Here is a 22,309-nt window from a genome sequence, read left to right as displayed (position 1 = left end):
GGGGCTCTATGTCACAGAGGCGTAGCGACCCTTCCCGGCGCCCGGGGACAAACTTTTCGATTTGCACCCCCCCCCCCCTCGAGATTTCGATTTGCACCCCCCCCCCCCTCGAGATTTCAATTTGCACCCCACCCCTCAAACTTTCGTTTTGCACCCCCTCAACCTTTCAATTTATTTTTCCAACCCATTTTGGCGCCCCCTAAGGTCGGCGCCCGGGGACATATGTCGCCCCCCCCTCGCTACTCTACTGCTATGTCAAAAGCGCGTCATCACGTTCAATAGGCGCGCGATGGTTTTTAGTAGGGTCAGCAGTCTAGTTCTTTACCACTAGATTGCGCCATCCCATAATACTTTACTGAAACTTTAGCTATAAACTTGACAATGATTTTAGTCATGTAACTATTGTAAATAAAACATATAAAGTACTGGAAAAAAATTCATAAAAAAAACTTTTAATAACAAGCAGCTTTAAAACACTAAAAACCTCCTTTACCCCCCCCCCCCCCCATTGTGAAAGCAGCCTCCTCTTAGTTACCTCCCCTAAGTTTAAAATAGTTTCAAACTAAAGTATCAGCCCCTAATAGCCGTCACTAAACCCGTCTCTACGATTGTAAACATTTAGCGTGAACCACAGCTCACCAGACCATGTGGGGGTGGGGGTGGTTGCGATATGCCTATAGAGGAAGAGAGGGGACTGCTATGCGCGCTTACAGCTTGGTGTTTTCTAACGTCTCCAAGAAGAGAATTATATATATATATATATATATATATATATATATATATATATATATATATATATATATATATATATATATATATATATATATATATATATATATATATATATATATATATATATATAAGATAGATAATAGGCCTACACTTTATTTGGAAACGGTTACAACAGTATGCATGGAGGCCTTTTTACACATTGGCCGTTATTTAAAGGTTAGACCCACCCAGGGGCAGTGTCTCTTCCAGACTATTTTCTCCGGGGGGGGGGGGGGGGCACTTGAAATTTTCGGGGGGGGGGGGCGGTAGACTTTCTTCGGGGGGTGGGGGCGGACACTGTTAAAAGTATATATTTTCTATATAAATTATGTACATTTCATATCGTTCGGGGGGGGGGGGGGGGCGGTAAATTTTTTTTTGGGGAGGCTTCGCCCCCCCCCCCCCGAAGAGATGCCTGGAAGAAACTCTGCCCAGGGGGAAGGCGGTGGTAGGTTTTGCTTGGAGGGGTGTGGGAGGGGGTGGTTTAGGAGGAGAGTGGCAATGACTTTATTGTGATATCATTTGCTTTTATGGGGATCTGGCCGCCTTGTGATAAAGTGAGGATGGAGATCAAAGTAAATACTCGAGTTCTAAATTGGATTTGAAAATCATACAAGCTATGAGTATGTGTCACACCGCTCCTACAGTCCTACCTCAAACATAATGTCAGCATTTTTTTTGGTACCCTTTGGTACTATTAGGCCACGAAGATCTTTATATTAATATATTACTATTAGTCTATAGCAGGGGTTCTTAACCCGTGTTCGGTCGAATCCCATTCGGGGAGTCAGTCTCGGGGGTTAGGGGGATGTCAAGACTGACTCAAGATACACACTCTGACTCATATGGTTCGCAATCGGATTTTGTCAGTGCGGACGATAGAACTATTAAGTATTAAGACGGGCTCGGTGAATGCGCAACTGATGTGGTTTGGTACCTCCAAAAAGGTTAAGAACCCTTCTGTATACTCTATTTTAAGTAAGTAAAATAAAAATAAAAAATTATATTGACCCCCAAGTACGATTTAAATTTCATTTTAGAATAGACTTTTTCAGGCCTAACACATTTAATAGATTCTAGATTTATCTACAATTTATTTTGCTTTGAATTCTTATTAAATTATTTCTTAACAATATGACCACAAAAAAAAACAACATAAAAAATAAAAATAAAATAGTATAGTAATAGTTATACGAAAATGTGGCTAGATTGTTGTTGAAATATGTCATGTGACATCTCCATATTCAAGATGTCGTCGTCTGCATCGTCTCAGTTTTTCCTGAACAAAGTTGATGAACTGCAGAAACGTTTGATGGCTGAGAATAGGTCTCACGATGCAGAAAAAAAGAACAGAAATCAAGAAACGTGTTCACCTGGTCCCAGACGACCTCGAATGTGTTCGTTGTAGTGTTTAAATTTATATAAATCTATACAATCTATAAATAATCTATTGCCTATGCTGGATTTTGTTTATTTCTATAAATAGAAAAAGCATTGTCTTGAAATCTTTTTGTTTTTGCTCCTTCACTCATCAATATGCCATAGTTGAGCACTCACAATACACACCTCCGCCTCCACCTAATTAAAAACAAATGCTAATTTAGAATTGTAGGCCCCTATTAACTTACAATTTTGGTAGGCCTAAGTCAACTTTTGAACTTTTTGATGTATTTTTAGTTAGGGCCTAGGCCTAGATCTACTCTAGAATCTAGATCTAGTATTTTTATTTTTTACTTTCTAGATCTAGAATGTAGTCTAGTCTAGATTTTGTAGGATGTCTTAAAATTTTTAAAATTAAATTATTGCTTAATATAATTAGGGTTGTCGGCATCCGCCGAGTTCGCGGTAAAAACATGACCCGAAATCGCCCATTACTTTCTGATACCGGACCCACGAGATTTGGTTTTGCATACTAATAAGTTTTTAATTTATGGTAATTAATTAAGTTTAAAAGGTCATTTCCTAAGGTTAATTAAAAAGTAGAGTGGTTGTCCCTTAGTTTTAATGGCTTTGCGACCTGATTGCATGCTGTCTCTGCTTTGGTCTTCCCCCTGTATCAAGGTTAGTTTCAAATACGTTGGAATCTCGATTTTTTAAAAGATTCCTCTAGATGAGAGTAGATTACTGATCAGACATATCTTAAGTAATTGGAAATGAAATTTGTTTTTGGATATTTTGACTCCGACATTAGTTATACTGCTCCGAACGTAGTCACTGTATGTAGGTCACGCTGCCACCATTGTTATATTTTTTCATCCTGTTCTCTCACTGCCGGCTTTTTAGTTTTGACACACTAACAACATTCTCTTAATATTAATGTGTAAACAACTCTCCTAATTGTAGTTTTAAAAAACATTTTATATATATTACATACTATATATTCCTCTTTTCAGCTCTAGATTTGCTTGAAGATTTAATTTCTGCCAAATATTTGTTCAAGTTTTTTTTCTCTACATTTAGTACTTTTATTAGGGCCTAGCACTAGTACTTTTAATTTAATTTTGTTGTTAGTTTAATAGTCATTAGTTAGAATCAGGCCTAGATCTACCTGTACAACCTGTTGCTGTACACATATTAAAGTAGTTAAAATTAATAGAACAATGATAATTAATAAGATGAATTATAACTACTGTTTGGTTATTTTGTTTCTCTCAGCTATGGATAGACCTACTGAAATTACTCATTCTTTAGAAGAACTCAATAATCTAATTGATTCTTATAAATGTTTACATAATGAATTTATTAAAATTGGGAATTTAATATGGTTTTCTAAAATTAATAAAAGTTATCATCAAGCAGCACTATCACTTTTAAAAGAAATAAAGAACCTGAACAGTGATGTATTGACCTCTCAATATTGTGACATAGAACTGAAAGCACTCAAGACCACAATTTTCAATGCTGAAAAGAAATTTAAATTCCTGAAAAAACATTTTAGCAGCAACTGGAGTGCAATATCAAATTTTTTAGATGAAGATGTTTGTAATCACTTGAATAAAAAACATACATCTATTGAAATGTATCCTTCTATTCCTGGACCTTCAAAACCGTCACCTGTTAAACATGTTCAAGTTCAAACATTAGATAAAGAACTTCGTACAGATTGTGCCAATTGTGTATTCAAAAGAATATCAAATGAGAATCTTTTGAAAGAAAATAAAAAGCTAAAACAAGAGAAACTTTCACTTATGAAAGCACATGCAGCATTAAAAAGGCTCTACGAAGTAAGAAAGGTAAATCAAAAATTAAAAAGAATGACACAACGTCTGCTTAAAAAGAAGCAAGAGATCATTAGTTTAAAACGCACAATCAAGGCTCTTCCTGTACATAATTATGTTCAACAAAAGGAAAAAATGAAATACATAAAGAGAAGAAATAAAATTTTGAAATCTAAAATTGATTCTAATACACTTACTTTGAAAAATAATAAACTGATGATTTCAAACCAATCTAAAGAAATTGTGTCCTTAAATCAAGTGATAGATGATTTAACTTGTCGCTTTGAAGAAATTACAAATAAAGATCAAATAATTACCAAAAAAGGCAAAGAATTTGACACTGACACCAGACTTTGCATGTACAAGTCCCTGCTCTGTAATGTGTCTGTGGCATCAGCTGGTGACCTGCTAGAATTTTTTATTGAAACAATGACAGGTCAAAAGCTTTCATCTGTGCCTAGTCAAACAACTGTAGCCCAAATGTCTCTAGAACTGGGCATCTTAGCTGATATCCAAATAGGTGAAGCACTGATGTTAAATAAAAATGTTACTTTGTCTTGGGATGCCACCCCAGTAGATGGAGCCCATGTCAATGAGATACATATTTCAACAGCTCCAGATAGACCCCTAATTTTGGATGTCAGAGAATTGCCTGGTGCTAAGGCTAGTGACTATGCGCAACACATTTTTCAGTCTTTACAACATGTTACATCTTTATATGCTAATCATAAAAAAATTCCAGAGGCCAATGTTTCCATATTTTGTAAATCATTGATTCAGAAAATATCTTCAACAGTAACAGACAGAGCTCCAGTTAACCACTGTGTTGTCCAACAATTAAATATTTTATTTGACACTCAAATTTTAGAGCTGAATTGCAATGTACATCCCCTTGATGGCTTTGCATCTGCTGCAAGGAAATCCATTTTAGAATACGAAAAATCTTCTGGCTTAACTTCATCCACATCTTTACACCCAAAGGCTGTTCACTGTTTAATGGATGTCTCCAAATTACGTTACTCAATGAAGACTGGAGATCCACCTGGTTTTAAATTATTTTGTAAAAAATTTGACATTCCTATTGGAATGTTCATGAGATACGTAGGAAACAGAATGCATATTCTGTTCCATTTATCTGGAGTTATTATTTTTTATAGATCAAATCTTCTTACATATGTTTCAAAAAATCAAGCTTCAAATTTAAAAAGAAACATCAAAAGTTATCTAGAAGACCCAATTGTTGTAGCACAACTCACTACCCTTGCTCTAATTGGCAAATCAATTACTGGGCCTTGGATGACCAAATTTTATTCCAATCAATCAAATTTAGGACTAGTTCCTGTTATTCAAGGCTGCCAGTCTGAATTTGAACGTTTTGTTTCAAGCCCTTTAGAAATTCTTACTCTAAAATCAAATATTTTTGGTGAGCCTATTAATCAAGAAATTGATCCTGTATTAAAATCACTTATAAGCAATTTAAACCCTGAAACAACAGAATTAATTAAAAACATGATTCCAATTGCAGTGCAGAGTATTTATTTAGTTTTTAAGAGGCAGTTGTACAATTACATTGAAGGAAATTTGTCAAACCCTAGTAGCGAAATGATGGAACAAGCCTCATCAGCACCAGCACATAACATGGCCTCTGAAAGAGCTCTAGGTTTGACAGATTACCTGTGGAGACGAGCACCAAATTCCACATTTATGTTTATTTCTGGAAAAGTTAAGAGCAGGTTTAATAACACCATGTCATGGCTGTTAAAAAAACCAGAGGATGAGCTTAAAAAGACCATCAACTTTTCAATGAAAGAAGCTTACAAATTAAGAAAATTGAATCATCTAAAAATGAAGGCCAATGAGAAAGAAGCGTTGGAGAGACAAGTTGAAACAGAAAAGCTGTTTGATAAGAAAAATAGAAAAATGATAAATAAACAAATTAAGAAAGCTTTGAAAACTAATGATTTTTCCTCAGAAATTTTTAAAAGAAGTTCTCCTGAAATTGTCAATCAGTTCAATTTGATAACTGCAAAAACTTCTGATCTGCCGACATTTTTAATTGGCCAACAAATTAATCATTTATGGGATGTTGAAGGCAAAGATGTGTTGTATAATGGAAGAATTGTTGATGTATATTTCAAAGGGCAGAAGAATCCTGAGAAATATCTTACAGTGTCCTACTGGAAGCCAGATGAAGTAGAAGATGAATCTGTTGATTACAACATCATTTTGACAGATTTTTTAACTGATCTCATTTTACATGATCTAATGTTAATTTAAACTTTTATATCACAAGCTTTCTGTAAATATTTGTATTCTTATAAATTTTTTTATTTTTATAATTGGAACATTGATGACTTCAGTTATAAAGTTGTAAATTGTGTAAATATAACTTTGATGTGAACAATTAGATATTGAGTTCTTCGACTGAGTATTCTTTAAATGTCTGGGTAAGAAGTACATTCCACAAAATAATGTCCTGTGAATGAAAACAAAATCAAACCAATCATGAATGGAAACCCAATCAATTACTAAAATGGAAAACATTGTGATGATGATTATAAAAAAATCTTGATTTGCTTGTCAAAACAATTGATTTATTGTTTATTTCAGATTGTTATTTATATGATCACAGGCAGGGTATTATTATTGAAGTATGGGATCTAGTTTTCTCCATCCGGAGGAGTTTCACTGTTGTGGGTAACGATGCAAATAAAATTGATACAACCCTGCTTGTTGATCATAAAAATATCAATTTATCTTTGGTGCATGCATCTTTTTGCTAAGTAGTTTATGTTCTACTAGGAGTTAAAAAATAAATAAGTTATATTTTGAAATACCCTGTAAGTATAAGATAAGGCTAATGCAGTTTTAGTAAAATGCATTTCCGAAGTTGAAGTAAGTATTCTGTGCATGCAGTTCAAATTCGGTTGAGTTTAACGTTCTACTAATTCTACTAACCTTTTTTCATATTTGGATATTTAAAATTCAAATATTTAGAATGAAATACCTTTATCTATTATATGTGTATCAAACATTGCTCTAAAAATAATACATATAAATTAATGTAAAAGAACATAGTGCGTTTTTTAATGTAGGGGTAGATATTTCATCAAAAGTATACTTTTTTTTTTTTTTTCTTCAGTTTTACTATGAATATACCTTCCCTATAACATTGTAGACAAACTCTGCAAATATGAACAAAATCCAACTGAAATTAACCAAACTATACTCATTTATAGATACCCTATGATGACTTATCACAAATGGCCAATGTTAAAAGGAGGGACTTTTACCCCCCACAAAAAAATTCATAAAAAAAAAACTATTTGGGATAGAAAGAAAATTTTTTCTGTTTTGTTTTCTCCTGATTGAGATCTACAAGAGCATATATTTTTTATTTTAATATAATGAAATTTGTGTTTATACCTAAATCCCTAATATAATTTAGGCCTAAGTGGTGTGCATTATTTAGGGCCTAAATAATAATGCAAACAACCAATTTTTTTACTCCATTCTTCACAAAGATAAACATAACACAGAAAAAACCCCGCAAAAATAGCTAAAATTAGATTTCTCTAACCATGTAGGCCTACCTCATAGTAGCTGACTTTTCTCAAAATCCACAAAATTTTGAAAAAAAATTGCATAGACCTCTCAAAAATGAATTCTTGTATTGGATATATTTGTAAAAAACTTTTAGATTGTTAATTAGAAAAGGGTATTCTAGTTTTAATTACCCCAAATATTGTTGATCAAGAATGCTTTATGGGAAAACCTGTAATTCTTCATCAACCCACGCACTATCACTGTATTCAACTGTAGGGGTGTTATTGAGTGCTTTGTTTGACCGTAGAAAATGTAAGATTTGGCATGCAAAAATTACAGCTAGACCCCTAAAAGTTTAGATTTTCTTCAATGGAAATGGATGGAGATAACAATATTAAGGGCTAAAAAACATTTTTAGTTGATATTGTTGACCTTAGAGAGCTTGAGTCATAATTGATTAAAATTTTATTTTTACATGCATTTTATTTCTATTAATTTTTTAATTTCTATATTATAGTCCATTCATTTCTCTTAAAATAATTTAGGGATTTATAAATATTCCTACAAAAACAATTTTACATTTTTTTAATAGTACAGGTAGGCGTCACATCCGTGTCACTAAGTCTTGTCCACATTTGCTGCTGATTTTCGTTAAGAAATAATCTTTAATGTGGCTTTGTAATTTTAAAAATTCTGATTCCTTTTTAGAATATTTCTGCTTTTATTTTAAATTAAATTTGTCTAAAGATCAGATTTAGTAGTGACTGGAATCAAGTAATCTACCAGTCCTATGCACCTGTCTGTATGGGTGGGAGGTCAAGGAACAATCTTTAGGCCTACTACTTCTATTTTACTATTTTTAATTGTTTCATTTTCATGATTTTCTTATTTGTTTGATGTTACAGTAGCAGGAAATATGGCGTCGGGAAATACTTTTCTGGGTGCTAATCCATCTCGCTCGGCCTCAGAAGGTAGGAGGAGACCCAATATGAGCAACATGAACCTTGACTGTAGTGCCAAGTCACCTTTAAGGGTGTTACCTGACAGGTAAACTGGTGACATTTTTTCAAGTCTCCTCTAAACAGTTTTGCTGAATACTTAAATTTTCCATTAGAAAATTATAAGTATAGTTTATAACCTGTGGTAAACAAAATTATAAAAACATGGCTTGGTAAACACAGAAGACGAAGATTAAATGAGAATTATCCAAAAATGATTTAATTACACAACTTTTTTCAATGGACATTTATGTTACAGATTAGCCTTTGTGTTATAGATTAGTCATCATTTTTTAAAATTCATTTTTTTTAAAATTTTCAGTGCTGAAATAGATCAGAAAATAGAGGAAATAATGAAACAGTCGGGAGTCTTAACATTTGGGGATCAGGTATGTAATAGTATTTTTTTCAGTTGTGGATCAGGTGTGTGTCTTGTATTTTGATGATTTAAGATTTCTTATTCACAGAAAATTAAAGTAGGTCAATTTTTCTGCCAAAATTATGGACTGGATTAGTATTAGAATAAATACATTCATTTTGGTTAATTCAATAACGTCCCAACATACTGTTTAGAGGCGGCTGCTTAATGGAATTTCAGTGTTTGAAAAAATTGCTGTTTTGCAAATGGTTTTACAACTAATTCTCTTCTGGGAGCTCTTAAAAAACAAGCTGCAAGCGCGCCTTTGCAGTCCCCTCTCTTCCTCTCTATCGCTACCCCCCCCCCCCCCCTACATGGCCGGGTGAGTTGTAGTTCACTCTAAATGTTTACATTTTACAATCATAGAGCCGGGTTTGGTGACGGCTATTAGGGGCAGATAATTTAGTTTGAAACGATTTTAAAATTAGAGGAGGTAACTAAGAGGAGGCTGCTTTCACGGGGGGGGGGGGTGTTAGTGTTTTAAAGCACATATTTTCAGTGGCAGCATTGGTACTGTCGAATTCACAAATTATGAATTACTGAAAAGTAGAAAAAAAACAACTAAATAGCGGCGTATGATACGCCGCGGGTCGGCTTGTACAAAATAAACATAATAGGAATATTACAGAAAGTAAATATAACTAAAAATGACAGCTCTAATTGTAGCATGACCTAGATTTATGATAATACAATTAAAAACTTTGATTCAATAAAATAAACAAATTAAAAAGAGGAAATATTATCTTCTTTCATTTGGGGAAACATTACCTTTTGGCAGGCTGGCTTGTCTAAGGCTGAGAGCGTCAGTAGGGTCTTAAAGCAGTTCTAATGGTTAATCTTCCATCCCTAGAGGAATAATTCATCAAGTCATAGTACACAAAAACAGTAGCTGACATGGTTTGGCTTTATAATGAAACATAAAAAATACGTGAGAGCTAAAAAAAATTCCATAAGTAGAATTATCGCTCATTGTTTAAAGAGAATAATATAACTTATTACAAACTTGCATTGCTATTTAAAACATAAAGTGATTGTGAGAGGTTTTTTTAAATGCTAAGATTATTAAATGATTACAATAACTGTCCAGAGATTTCTGGGGGTGGCTGTGATTGTGAGAGGTTTTTGTAAATGCTAAGATTATTAAATGATTACAATAACTGTCCAGAGATTTCTGGGGGTGGCTGTGATTGTGAGAGGTTTTTGTAAATGCTAAGATTATTAAATGATTACAATAACTGTCCAGAGATTTCTGGGGGTGGCTGTGATTGTGAGAGGTTTTTGTAAATGCTAAGATTATTAAATGATTACAATAACTGTCCAGAGATTTCTGGGGGTGGCTGTGATTGTGAGAGGTTTTTGTAAATGCTAAGATTATTAAATGATTACAATAACTGTCCAGAGATTTCTGGGGGTGGCTGTGATTGTGAGAGGTTTTTTTAAATGCTAAGATTATTAAATGATTACAATAACTGTCCAGAGATTTCTGGGGGTGGCTGTGATTGTGAGAGGTTTTTGTAAATGCTAAGATTATTAAATGATTACAATAACTGTCCAGAGATTTCTGGGGGTGGCTGTGATTGTGAGAGGTTTTTGTAAATGCTAAGATTATTAAATGATTACAATAACTGTCCAGAGATTTCTGGGGGTGGCTGTGATTGTGAGAGGTTTTTGTAAATGCTAAGATTATTAAATGATTACAATAACTGTCCAGAGATTTCTGGGGGTGGCTGTGATTGTGAGAGCTTTTTTTAAATGCTAAGATTATTAAATGATTACAATAACTGTCCAGAGATTTCTGGGGGTGGCTGTGATTGTGAGAGGTTTTTGTAAATGCTAAGATTATTAAATGATTACAATAACTGTCCAGAGATTTCTGGGGGTGGCTGTGATTGTGAGAGGTTTTTGTAAATGCTAAGATTATTAAATGATTACAATAACTGTCCAGAGATTTCTGGGGGTGGCTGTGATTGTGAGAGGTTTTTGTAAATGCTAAGATTATTAAATGATTACAATAACTGTCCAGAGATTTCTGGGGGTGGCTGTGATTGTGAGAGGTTTTTGTAAATGCTAAGATTATTAAATGATTACAATAACTGTCCAGAGATTTCTGAGCTCTGAAGAAGATCTTCAGCCTGAGGGTGAGCTGGGCCATGGGACATGTGGGCAGGTCACCAGGATGAGGCACAAGCCAACAAATAACCTAATGGCAGTAAAGGTAAGCTATAACTTCAGTAAGTCCAGGTCAGCCTATTTCTTGAGTAAGTCAAGGTCAGCCTATCACTTCAGTAAGTCAAGGTCAGCCTATCACTTCAGTAAGTCAAGGTCAGCCTATCACTTCAGTAAGTCAAGGTCAGCTTATCACTTCAGTAAGTCCAGGTCAGCCTATCACTTCAGTAAGTCAAGGTCAGCTTATCACTTCAGTAAGTCCAGGTCAGCCTATCACTTCAGTAAGTCAAGGTCAGCTTATCACTTCAGTAAGTCCAGGTCAGCCTATCACTTCAGTAAGTCAAGGTCAGCCTATCACTTCAGTAAGTCAAGGTCAGCCTATCACTTCAGTAAGTCAAGGTCAGCTTATCACTTCAGTAAGTCAAGGTCAGCCTATCACTTCAGTAAGTCAAGGTCAGCCTATCACTTCAGTAAGTCAAGGTCAGCCTATCACTTCAGTAAGTCAAGGTCAGCCTATCACTTCAGTAAGTCAAGGTCAGCCTATCACTTCAGTAAGTCAAGGTCAGCTTATCACTTCAGTAAGTCCAGGTCAGCCTATCACTTCAGTAAGTCAAGGTCAGCCTATCACTTCAGTAAGTCCAGGTCAGCCTATCACTTCAGTAAGTCCAGGTCAGCTTATCACTTCAGTAAGTCCAGGTCAGCCTATCACTTCAGTCAGTCAAGGTCAGCCTATCACTTCAGTAAGTCAAGGTCAGCTTATCACTTCAGTAAGTCCAGGTCAGCTTATCACTTCAGTAAGTCCAGGTCAGCCTATCACTTCAGTAAGTCAAGGTCAGCCTATCACTTCAGTAAGTCCAGGTCAGCCTATCACTTCAGTAAGTCAAGGTCAGCTTATCACTTCAGTAAGTCCAGGTCAGCTTATCACTTCAGTAAGTCAAGGTCAGCCTATCACTTCAGTAAGTCCAGGTCAGCCTATCACTTCAGTAAGTCAAGGTCAGCCTATCACTTGAGTAAATGCCTCCATAGATGACATTTGAAGTTGGTCCAGATTTTCTGTTTTCTGCTTTACTTTGTCTGGTCTTTGAGGTCTTTCAAGGTCAGTATTTTATTATGAAAAGTTTCTTCAGTTTCAAACACTTCACTCCAAATGTAAAGATATTTTAGCAAACAAGTATGTTTTATTTTCTAGCAAATGAGACGTTCTGGTAATAAGGAGGAGAATAAAAGAATCATCATGGACCTAGATGTGGTCATCAAAAGCCATGACTGTCCCTATATAGTGCAGTGTGTGGGCACGTTTATTACCAAGGTTTGTCTAACTTATTTGCTTGGTCCAGCTGTAGAAGACATGTTTATTACCAAGGTTTGTCTAACTTATTTGCTTGGTCCAGCTGTAGAAGACATGTTTATTACCAAGGTTTGTCTAACTTATTTGCTTGGTCCAGCTGTAGAAGACATGTTTATTACCAAGGTTTGTCTAACTTATTTGCTTGGTCCAGCTGTAGAAGACATGTTTATTACCAAGGTTTGTCTAACTTATTTGCTTGGTCCAGCTGTAGAAGACATGTTTATTACCAAGGTTTGTCTAACTTATTTGCTTGGTCCAGCTGTAGAAGACATGTTTATTACCAAGGTTTGTCTAACTTATTTGCTTGGTCCAGCTGTAGAAGACATGTTTATTACCAAGGTTTGTCTAACTTTTTTGCTTGGTCCAGCTGTAGAAGACATGTTTACCACCTTGATAGTTGAGTTTGTAGGACAGCACAGAACCCTTGATAGTCTTCACTTGGTAGGCTTGAGTTTGTAGGACATCACACAACCTACCTACCTTGATAGTCTTCACTTGGTAGGCTTGAGTTTGTAGGACATCACACAACCTACCTACCTTGATAGTCTTCACTTGGTAGGCTTGAGTTTGTAGGACATCACACAACCTACCTACCTTGATAGTCTTCACTTGGTAGGCTTGAGTTTGTAGGACATCACACAACCTACCTACCTTGATAGTCTTCACTTGGTAGGCTTGAGTTTGTAGGACATCACACAACCTACCTACCTTGATAGTCTTCACTTGGTAGGCTTGAGTTTGTAGGACATCACACAACCTACCTACCTTGATAGTCTTCACTTGGTAGGCTTGAGTTTGTAGGACATCACACAACCTACCTACCTTGATAGTCTTCACTTTGTAGGCTTGAGTTTGTAGGACATCACACAACCTACCTACCTTGATAGTCTTCACTTTGTAGGCTTGAGTTTGTAGGACATCACACAACCTACCTACCTTGATAGTCTTCACTTGGTAGGCTTGAGTTTGTAGGACATCACAGAACCTACCTACCTTGATAGTCTTCACTTTGTAGGCTTGAGTTTGTAGGACATCACACAACCTACCTACCTTGATAGTCTTCACTTTGTAGGCTTGAGTTTGTAGGACATCACACAACCTACCTACCTTGATAGTCTTCACTTGGTAGGCTTGAGTTTGTAGGACATCACACAACCTACCTACCTTGATAGTCTTCACTTGGTAGGCTTGAGTTTGTAGGACATCACACAACCTACCTACCTTGATAGTCTTCACTTGGTAGGCTTGAGTTTGTAGGACATCACAGAACCTACCTACCTTGATAGTCTTCACTTTGTAGGCTTGAGTTTGTAGGACATCACACAACCTACCTACCTTGATAGTCTTCACTTGGTAGGCTTGAGTTTGTAGGACATCACACAACCTACCTACCTTGATAGTCTTCACTTGGTAGGCTTGAGTTTGTAGGACATCACACAACCTACCTACCTTGATAGTCTTCACTTTGTAGGCTTGAGTTTGTAGGACATCACAGAACCCTTGATAGTCTTCACTTTGTAGGCTTGAGTTTGTAGGACATCACAGAACCCTTGATAGTCTTCACTTGGTAGGCTTGAGTTTGTAGGACATCACACAACCTACCTACCTTGATAGTCTTCACTTGGTAGGCTTGAGTTTGTAGGACATCACACAACCTACCTACCTTGATAGTCTTCACTTTGTAGGCTTGAGTTTGTAGGACATCACAGAACCTACCTACCTTGATAGTCTTCACTTGGTAGGCTTGAGTTTGTAGGACATCACACAACCTACCTACCTTGATAGTCTTCACTTGGTAGGCTTGAGTTCTTAGGACATCACACAACCTACCTACCTTGATAGTCTTCACTTGGTAGGCTTGAGTTTGTAGGACATCACACAACCTACCCATTTCTGATTGGTGCCTGATTCAACTTAGGGAAAGCTAAAGTGACTGCCTTTTTTAAATTACCTTAAATTAAGTGATAAAATAGAATTCCCTTTTAGTGTATAATTAGTTATTTCCATTAACATTCTGTTATTTAGAAAACTGAGCCAATTGTTATAAATTTTATCAAGTGTTTTGACTAGGCTACTTTGTTAGTGCTGACTTGCAGAGATGACAACATAAGTTGTTTTTTGTGTAAAAAATCAAGGGTGGTTAGCAGGATGGTCGTGATGTGTTTTGGGAGTGGCAGGATGGTTGGGGTGGCATAGTGCAGTAGAGAGTTTTTTAACTGGGAATTGTACAGTCCAGTTGTTTTTAAAAAGTTTTTTACAATATCTAAATACTAAAAAGAAAAAAAAAATCTTGTATAAACACTTATAATCATATGGTTTTTAATTTGAATACACTAAAAATTAGAAAATCATAAATTTGTATAGCTATAGTACTAAAAAAAGAAATGCATTGGTTTTATGATCTATTAAAAATATTTTAGAGTGACCAAATGTTTTTTAAAAGCTTGTTATTATAAAGGTTTAATTCTGATTTAAAGATGACATAACATTGTTTGTAAGCTACAACCCACTTGCATCAACCTATGCAAGGATATTTAAACATTTCAGAGTGAAGTGTGGATCTGTATGGAGCTCATGTACACTTGTTTAGACAAATTGTTGAAAAGGACACATCGCCCAGTGCCAGAAAAAATATTAGGCAAAATCACTGTAGCTGTAAGTAGCACAGGTTATGTTGGGTGGGGCATTTGGTCATTTATTTAGGTGGGTAACTTGGTCATTTGTTTAGGTGGGTAACTTGGTCATTTGTTTATGTGGGTAACTTGGTCATTTGTTTAGGTGGGTAACTTGGTCATTTGTTTATGTGGGTAACTTGGTCATTTGTTTAGGTGGGTAACTTGGTCATTTGTTTAGGTGGGTAACTTGGTCATTTGTTCAGGTGGGTAACTTGGTCATTTGTTTAGGTGGGTAACTTGGTCATTTGTTTATGTGGGTGACTTGGTCATTTATTTAGGTGGGTAACTTGGTCATTTGTTTATGTGAGTAACTTGGTCATTTGTTTAGGTGGGTAACTTGGTCATTTGTTTAGGTGGGTAACTTGGTCATTTGTTTATGTGGGTAACTTGGTCATTTGTTTTGGTGAGACACATGTAAACATTTAATAGTTTCTGCCATTTCTCTAAAGAGAATTTTTTTCTTAAACTGCTGATAGACTGTAAAAGCTCTGAACTACCTAAAAGAAAGACATGGAGTTATACATAGAGGTAAGAAATGTTGCATCTGATAGCTTATTAGAAACCTAGTAGTTTATTGAGAATCTCATCAGTCTTCTTTTTAAGACTCAACTTGGAGGGGGTGAGGGGTTAACAAAAAGGAATCTTGGGGGGGGGGGGGGGTGATTAAATTTAATAAGCAGAGATATTAAATATTTAACAAGTAAAAACTCATTATATCAAGGAGGGGTCTCAAATTGAAACTTTTTTGTGGAAATAATATGTGGCTGATCCATGAAAGAATATGATCAATGTCGTGTAGAATGGATGTAAATGTATTTAGTCAGCAATAGTGTCTGTACACTCTGACAGATGTCAAACCCTCCAACATCCTGTTAGATGAGAAAGGCAATGTCAAACTGTGTGATTTTGGCATCAGTGGGCGACTGGTCGACTCAAAGGCCAAAACAAGAAGTGCTGGATGTGCAGCATACATGGCAGTAAGTTGCTGGTTATACATTTATTAGCTTTGTTTTTTTTGTTTAACCATTAATGTCCCGTAATGCCCGCTGCCGCCCGCTTACAATACGCAAAGAAAAATTAAATTTGTTTCATTAAAATTTGGCCTACAAATCCTAATTTTTAACTAAACAGGAAGTCGGATAGTTTCAGCATCCTTTTCCGGTCTTCTAATTTCATTGGTGCTTTTGAAAGATAAAAAATAATAGTTTCTATCTCGAAATTTTAGACTCATCTGTCCTATTTTTAGTAGATTTAATATTAAAAATAAAATAAAATGATGCATCTAAACGTATCTAGGCATGTAGGCCTATTTTATGAATATCTTAAACATAACCAAATTGATATTTAACTGTTAAATTCGATGCATAGTTGTTTAGACAAAAATAAATAAAGTTGACTACAGAAAATGACCTGTTTTGAATTTTCTCCGACATTTTTTATTTTTATACTGTACTTGTACCGAATATAATATATTCTATTTAATACTGTTGGAAAGCCAGGTTTATTCCCAACATTAAGCAGTAGTTTTTATCTTAATTTTCAATTTCATTTAGACAAAAACAAATATTTTGTGAAACTATTCACTTGATCATACAGAGTTATGCTCCTTACATTGGGCCGTCATGGGTGGAGTTTTGGTAGAATGAATGGGACATTAATGGTTAAAATGTGTCAAAAATGGTCAAACTCCTGTGCATTATAACAATCTCTAATTTTATTTTGTTAGTCTCACCAGAAACTGTGTTGTTATAGTTTCAACGGATACTGTGTTGTTATAGTCTCACTAAATACTGTGTATTATACACTATATTCTCACTAAATGATATATCTTGTTTCAGCCTGAAAGAATTGAGCCCCCTGACCCAAACAAACCAGATTATGACATACGGGCTGATGTGTGGAGTTTAGGAATATCTCTGGTCAGTGGTGGACACTTTTTCTTGCAGCTTTTTATTTGTTACACCTCTGTTCAACTCCGCCTGTAAAAAGTTAATGTCCACCTTAATCTAAAAAGTTGTCATTGTGTAAAAAGTTGTTTTCAAAAAGTTGATATCCTTGTGTAAAAGGTTGATGTCTGTGTAAAAAGTTGATGTCTGTGTAAAAAGTTGATGCCCGTGTAAAAAGTTGATGTCTGTGTAAAAAAGTTGATGTCCAACAAAGATATGACACCTTTATGTGTAAAAAAAAAGTCTGTGTAAAAAAAAGTTGATGCCCCTGTGTAAAAAAGTTTGCCTGTGTGTAAAAAAGTTGATGCCCCTGTGTAAAAAAGTTTGCCTGTGTGTAAAAAAGTTGATGCCCCTGTGTAAAAAAGTTTGTGTGTAAAAAAGTTTGCCTGTGTGTAAAAAAGTTGATGCCCCTGTGTAAAAAAGTTTGCCTGTGTGTAAAAAAGTTGATGCCCCTGTGTAAAAAAGTTTGCCTGTGTGTAAAAAAGTTGATGCCCCTGTGTAAAAACTTGATGTCCCACCTCTATGTTGTACGTGATGTGTAAAAGAAAAAGATAATGTCCAGTTAACCTTCCTCAGGTTGAGCTGGCCACTGGTGAGTTTCCCTACAAAAACTGTAAAACAGATTTTGAAGTGTTGACCAAAGTCTTACAGGAAGACCCACCTCAACTGGGGAGAGAGTTTTCTATGGATCTCAGGTCTTTTGTTAAAGATTGGTAAGGCTATCTTTTCAAACATGTAGATAAATATTTGCTTTTCAATCAGCAATCAAAATGCACACTAAAACAAAGATTAAATGAAAACACTTAAATTTTCAGTTTAACAAAAGATTGTAAGAGAAGACCCAAGTATAGGAAACTGCTGGTAAGTTTTAATTTACATACAATGTCCACTGATTTGATACATTTTAAATAAAAAATTGTTTATCCTTAGAAATGTTTTAACATTAAGACCATGCTTATTTGTTTGATGCTGGCTTTGTGCAGGAACATGCACTGATCAAGAGATCTGAAGCAGAAGTTGTTGATATTGCTGCCTGGGTGTTTGAGATGTCTCAAATCATGGAGATGAATAGACCTTCATGACAGGTGAGTGTCTTAGGACCTTCATGACAGGTGAGTGTCTTAAGGCCTTCATGACAGGTGAGTGTCTTAAGGCCTTCATGACAGGTGAGTGTCTTAAGGCCTTCATGACAGGTGAGTGTCTTAAGGCCTTCATGACAGGTGAGTGTCTTAAGGCCTTCATGACAGGTGAGTGTCTTAAGGCCTTCATGACAGGTGAGTGTCTTAAGGCCTTCATGACAGGTGAGTGTCTTAAGGCCTTCATGACAGGTGAGTGTCTTAAGGCCTTCATGACAGGTGAGTGTCTTAAGGCCTTCATGACAGGTGAGTGTCTTAAGGCCTTCATGACAGGTGAGTGTCTTAAGGCCTTCATGACAGGTGAGTGTCTTAAGACCTTCATGACAGGTGAGTGTCTTAAGGCCTTCATGACAGGTGAGTGTCTTAAGGCCTTCATGACAGGTGAGTGTCTTAAGGCCTTCATGACAGGTGAGTGTCTTAAGGCCTTCATGACAGGTGAGTGTCTTAAGACCTTCATGACAGGTGAGTGTCTTAAGGCCTTCATGACAGGTGAGTGTCTTAAGGCCTTCATGACAGGTGAGTGTCTTAAGGCCTTCATGACAGGTGAGTGTCTTAAGGCCTTCATGACAGGTGAGTGTCTTAAGGCCTTCATGACAGGTGAGTGTCTTAAGGCCTTCATGACAGGTGAGTGTCTTAAGGCCTTCATGACAGGTGAGTGTCTTAAGGCCTTCATGACAGGTGAGTGTCTTAAGGCCTTCATGACAGGTGAGTGTCTTAAGGCCTTCATGACAGGTGAGTGTCTTAAGGCCTTCATGACAGGTGAGTGTCTTAAGGCCTTCATGACAGGTGAGTGTCTTAAGGCCTTCATGACAGGTGAGTGTCTTAAGGCCTTCATGACAGGTGAGTGTCTTAAGGCCTTCATGACAGGTGAGTGTCTTAAGGCCTTCATGACAGGTGAGTGTCTTAAGGCCTTCATGACAGGTGAGTGTCTTAAGGCCTTCATGACAGGTGAGTGTCTTAAGGCCTTCATGACAGGTGAGTGTCTTAAGGCCTTCATGACAGGTGAGTGTCTTAAGACCTTCATGACAGGTGAGTGTCTTAAGGCCTTCATGACAGGTGAGTGTCTTAAGGCCTTCATGACAGGTGAGTGTCTTAAGGCCTTCATGACAGGTGAGTGTCTTAAGGCCTTCATGACAGGTGAGTGTCTTAAGGCCTTCATGACAGGTGAGTGTCTTAAGGCCTTCATGACAGGTGAGTGTCTTAAGGCCTTCATGACAGGTGAGTGTCTTAAGGCCTTCATGACAGGTGAGTGTCTTAAGGCCTTCATGACAGGTGAGTGTCTTAAGGCCCAAACAGTCAAGTATATCTAGACTGTGTGCATAATTTCTCTAAAAGACTTGATGTCCATAGCTGCTCTAAATATACCTAATCTTAATCTGTGTTCATAATGTCCATAGCTGCTCTAAATCTACTGTTGTTGTTCCCCATATAATGTCCATAGCTGCTCTAAATCTACTGTTGTTGTTCCCCATATAATGTCCATAGCTGCACTAAATCTACTGTTGTTGTTCCCTACAGAGTGATGTGGTTATCCCCCATATAATGTCCATAGCTGCACTAAATCTACTGTTGTTGTTCCCCATATAATGTCCATATCTGCACTAAATCTACTGTTGTTGTTCCCTACAGAGTGATGTTGTTGTTCCCCATATAATGTCCATAGCTGCACTAAATTTACTGTTGTTGTTCCCCATATAATGTCCATAGCTGCACTAAATTTACTCGCTGTTGTTCCCCATATAATGTCCATAGCTGCACTAAATCTACTGTTGTTGTTCCCCATATAATGTCCATAGCTGCACTAAATCTACTGTTGTTGTTCCCCATATAATGTCCATAGCTGCACTAAATTTACTGTTGTTGTCCCCCATATAATGTCCATAGCTGCACTAAATCTACTGTTGTTGTTCCCCATATAATGTCCATAGCTGCACTAAATCTACTGTTGTTGTTCCCCATATAATGTCCATAGCTGCACTAAATCTACTCTTGTTGTTCCCCATATAATGTCCATAGCTGCACTAAATCTACTGTTGTTGTTCCCCATATAATGTCCATAGCTGCACTAAATCTACTGTTGTTGTTCCCCATATAATGTCCATAGCTGCACTAAATCTACTCTTGTTGTTCCCCATATAATGTCCATAGCTGCACTAAATCTACTGTTGTTGTTCCCCATATAATGTCCATAGCTGCACTAAATCTACTGTTGTTGTTCCCCATATAATGTCCATAGCTGCTCTTAATCTACTGTTGTTGTTCCCCATATAATGTCCATAGCTGCACTAAATCTACTGTTGTTGTTCCCCATATAATGTCCATAGCTGCTCTTAATCTACTGTTGTTGTTCCCTACAGAGTGATGTGGTTGTTCCCCTGAACTGTGCTGACCTGACAGAAGAAGCAAGATTGGACTGGTCACTTGGCTGGTCAGTCTGTCAGTTGGCTGGTCCTACTGTAAGAGATGCTACACAAGACTAGCAACACAAGCAAACAGAGAGCAGGTTACACTGGTCAGTACATGACTCCGGCCAGGTCCAGTTCTCATCAACCTCCGTCTTGATCTGGGTATATTCTATTAGTCTGCTCCTTACAGCTGGCCTCTAGTACACTGGGCTGTATACAGTGTGCTCATTCTATTTGGATACTTTTATTTGATACCTGTTTGTGGATGGAGAAAATCTCTTTCAAACTTAGGCTTGGTCATTGATCAAAGTGTTTTGTGGCTAGGATTCTCTAGGTGTTCTCCCACCTGACATTGCTGGAAGGCCAGGAAGTTTAACCCCATCTTTTTTACATGAGCTGTTGTATCCAGATACATTTTGTGACATTTTCTATGACTGATGCTTGTGGACAAGCAGAATACATTTTTGTAGATGAGTTACTCAGCCTTAGCCCTGGGTTTGTTTACAGTGGGCCAACTGTGTGGGGGACTGTATATGCTGACTCTTGTTTTATCTGAATACTTGGGATTGTCAGCGCGGGATGGTACAACTAGGTTGATAGCTTGGTGCCAGGGATGGTACAACTAGGTTGATAGCTTGGTGCCAGGGATGGTACAACTAGGTTGATAGCTTGGTGCCAGGGATGGTACAACTAGGTTGATAGCTTGGTGCCAGGGATGGTACAACTAGGTTGATAGCTTGGTGCCAGGGATGGTACAACTAGGTTGATAGCTTGGTGCCAGGGATGGTACAACTAGGTTCATAGCTTGGTGCCAGGGATGGTACAACTAGGTTGATAGCTTGGTGCCAGGGATGGTACAACTAGGTTGATAGCTTGGTGCCAGGGATGGTACAACTAGGTTCATAGCTTGGTGCCAGGGATGGTACAACTAGGTTGATAGCTTATTCAACTGCAACTGTCATTTGTGTGGGGCTTTCTGGATGATAGTGTTTTTCTTTTAGCTTCAGGGAAGAAGGTGTGAGCCTTTTGTGTGTGCATAATGTCAAGTTTTACTTGTGCATGAAGGCCTCTATGGCAAGTAAATTGAATATAAGCTAATTTGTAGTAGAAATATAGCTGAGGTGAGGCCTGTTGAGTGAGTTATGTTAGGTCAAAGTTTTGCTGTCAGCCCTCATTGAGTGGATTTATTATTTGTTGGTGCAGATCCACATGGCTCCACTATTTGTGAGCCACTTAGTCTAAGGTGCTAATGTATTACTAAGTGCTTTAAAGTACCACCTTTATTGTTGACCTGACCCACTTTGCTATGTCTACATTAGCTTGACCCATCAGGTCACTTTGCTATGTCTACATTAGCTTGACCCATCAGGTCACTTTGCTATGTCTACATTAGCTTGACCCATCAGGTCACTTTGCTATGTCTACATTAGCTTGACCCATCAGGTCACTTTGCTATGTCTACATGCTTTGAATGGGACGGTTGGGTTGAGTTCTATTTAACATCTTTTGGCTAAAATAATGACATATTCCATAATTGCCTACATATTTTTGGCTGTTATACCCAAATGTATTGAAGTATGAAATCTCTTTTCTGCCTGTTGTAATTAAACATTTTCATGAGTCTGACTTAGACCTGCAATTGTATTGAGTGTGTGTGTTCTATGAGCAAATCTGTTCAACAT

The 22,309-nt window shown here is 36.9% G+C and overlaps 1 protein-coding gene across 2 annotated transcripts; it reads left to right on the top strand.

Moving 5' to 3' along the window:
- Positions 1-2,004: 2,004 nt before the first annotated feature.
- LOC131939319 (dual specificity mitogen-activated protein kinase kinase 7) lies at positions 2,005-22,266 on the top strand. Of its 2 annotated transcripts, XR_009386401.1 has the most exons (14): positions 2,005-2,168; positions 8,441-8,582; positions 8,856-8,922; positions 11,053-11,166; positions 12,307-12,426; positions 15,013-15,120; positions 15,617-15,668; positions 15,990-16,117; positions 16,979-17,059; positions 17,663-17,799; positions 17,902-17,947; positions 18,070-18,171; positions 20,580-21,959; positions 22,071-22,266. XR_009386401.1 is itself a non-coding variant. In XM_059297544.1 (13 exons), exons 1-12 carry the CDS (start codon positions 2,021-2,023, stop codon positions 18,166-18,168), a joined length of 1,242 nt encoding a protein of 413 aa, XP_059153527.1. In that variant the 5' UTR covers positions 2,005-2,020; the 3' UTR covers positions 18,169-18,171; positions 20,580-22,266. The 2 variants fall into 2 exon arrangements, 1 of the variants encoding a protein (XP_059153527.1); XM_059297544.1 differs by having other exon boundaries at positions 20,580-22,266.
- The last annotated feature ends 43 nt before the right edge of the window (positions 22,267-22,309 follow it).

This window comes from Physella acuta, unplaced genomic scaffold (assembly GCF_028476545.2).
Source record: "Physella acuta isolate Inbredline_101_S28 unplaced genomic scaffold, ASM2847654v3 ptg000275l, whole genome shotgun sequence".
Lineage (NCBI taxonomy): Eukaryota > Metazoa > Mollusca > Gastropoda > Physidae > Physella > Physella acuta.
This window is presented reverse-complemented; position numbering and strand designations above follow the sequence as displayed.

Excerpts from the sequence above, each read along its gene's own strand:
- LOC131939319 (XM_059297544.1), top strand. The coding sequence starts at position 2,021 with ATGTCGTCGTCTGCATCGTCTCAGTTTTTCCTGAACAAAGTTGATGAA. Across the intron at positions 2,169-8,440 it reads TCCCAGACGACCTCGAATGT|TAGCAGGAAATATGGCGTCG; the intron begins GTTCGTTGTAGT and ends TTGATGTTACAG. Across the intron at positions 17,800-17,901 it reads AGGTCTTTTGTTAAAGATTG|TTTAACAAAAGATTGTAAGA; the intron begins GTAAGGCTATCT and ends TTAAATTTTCAG.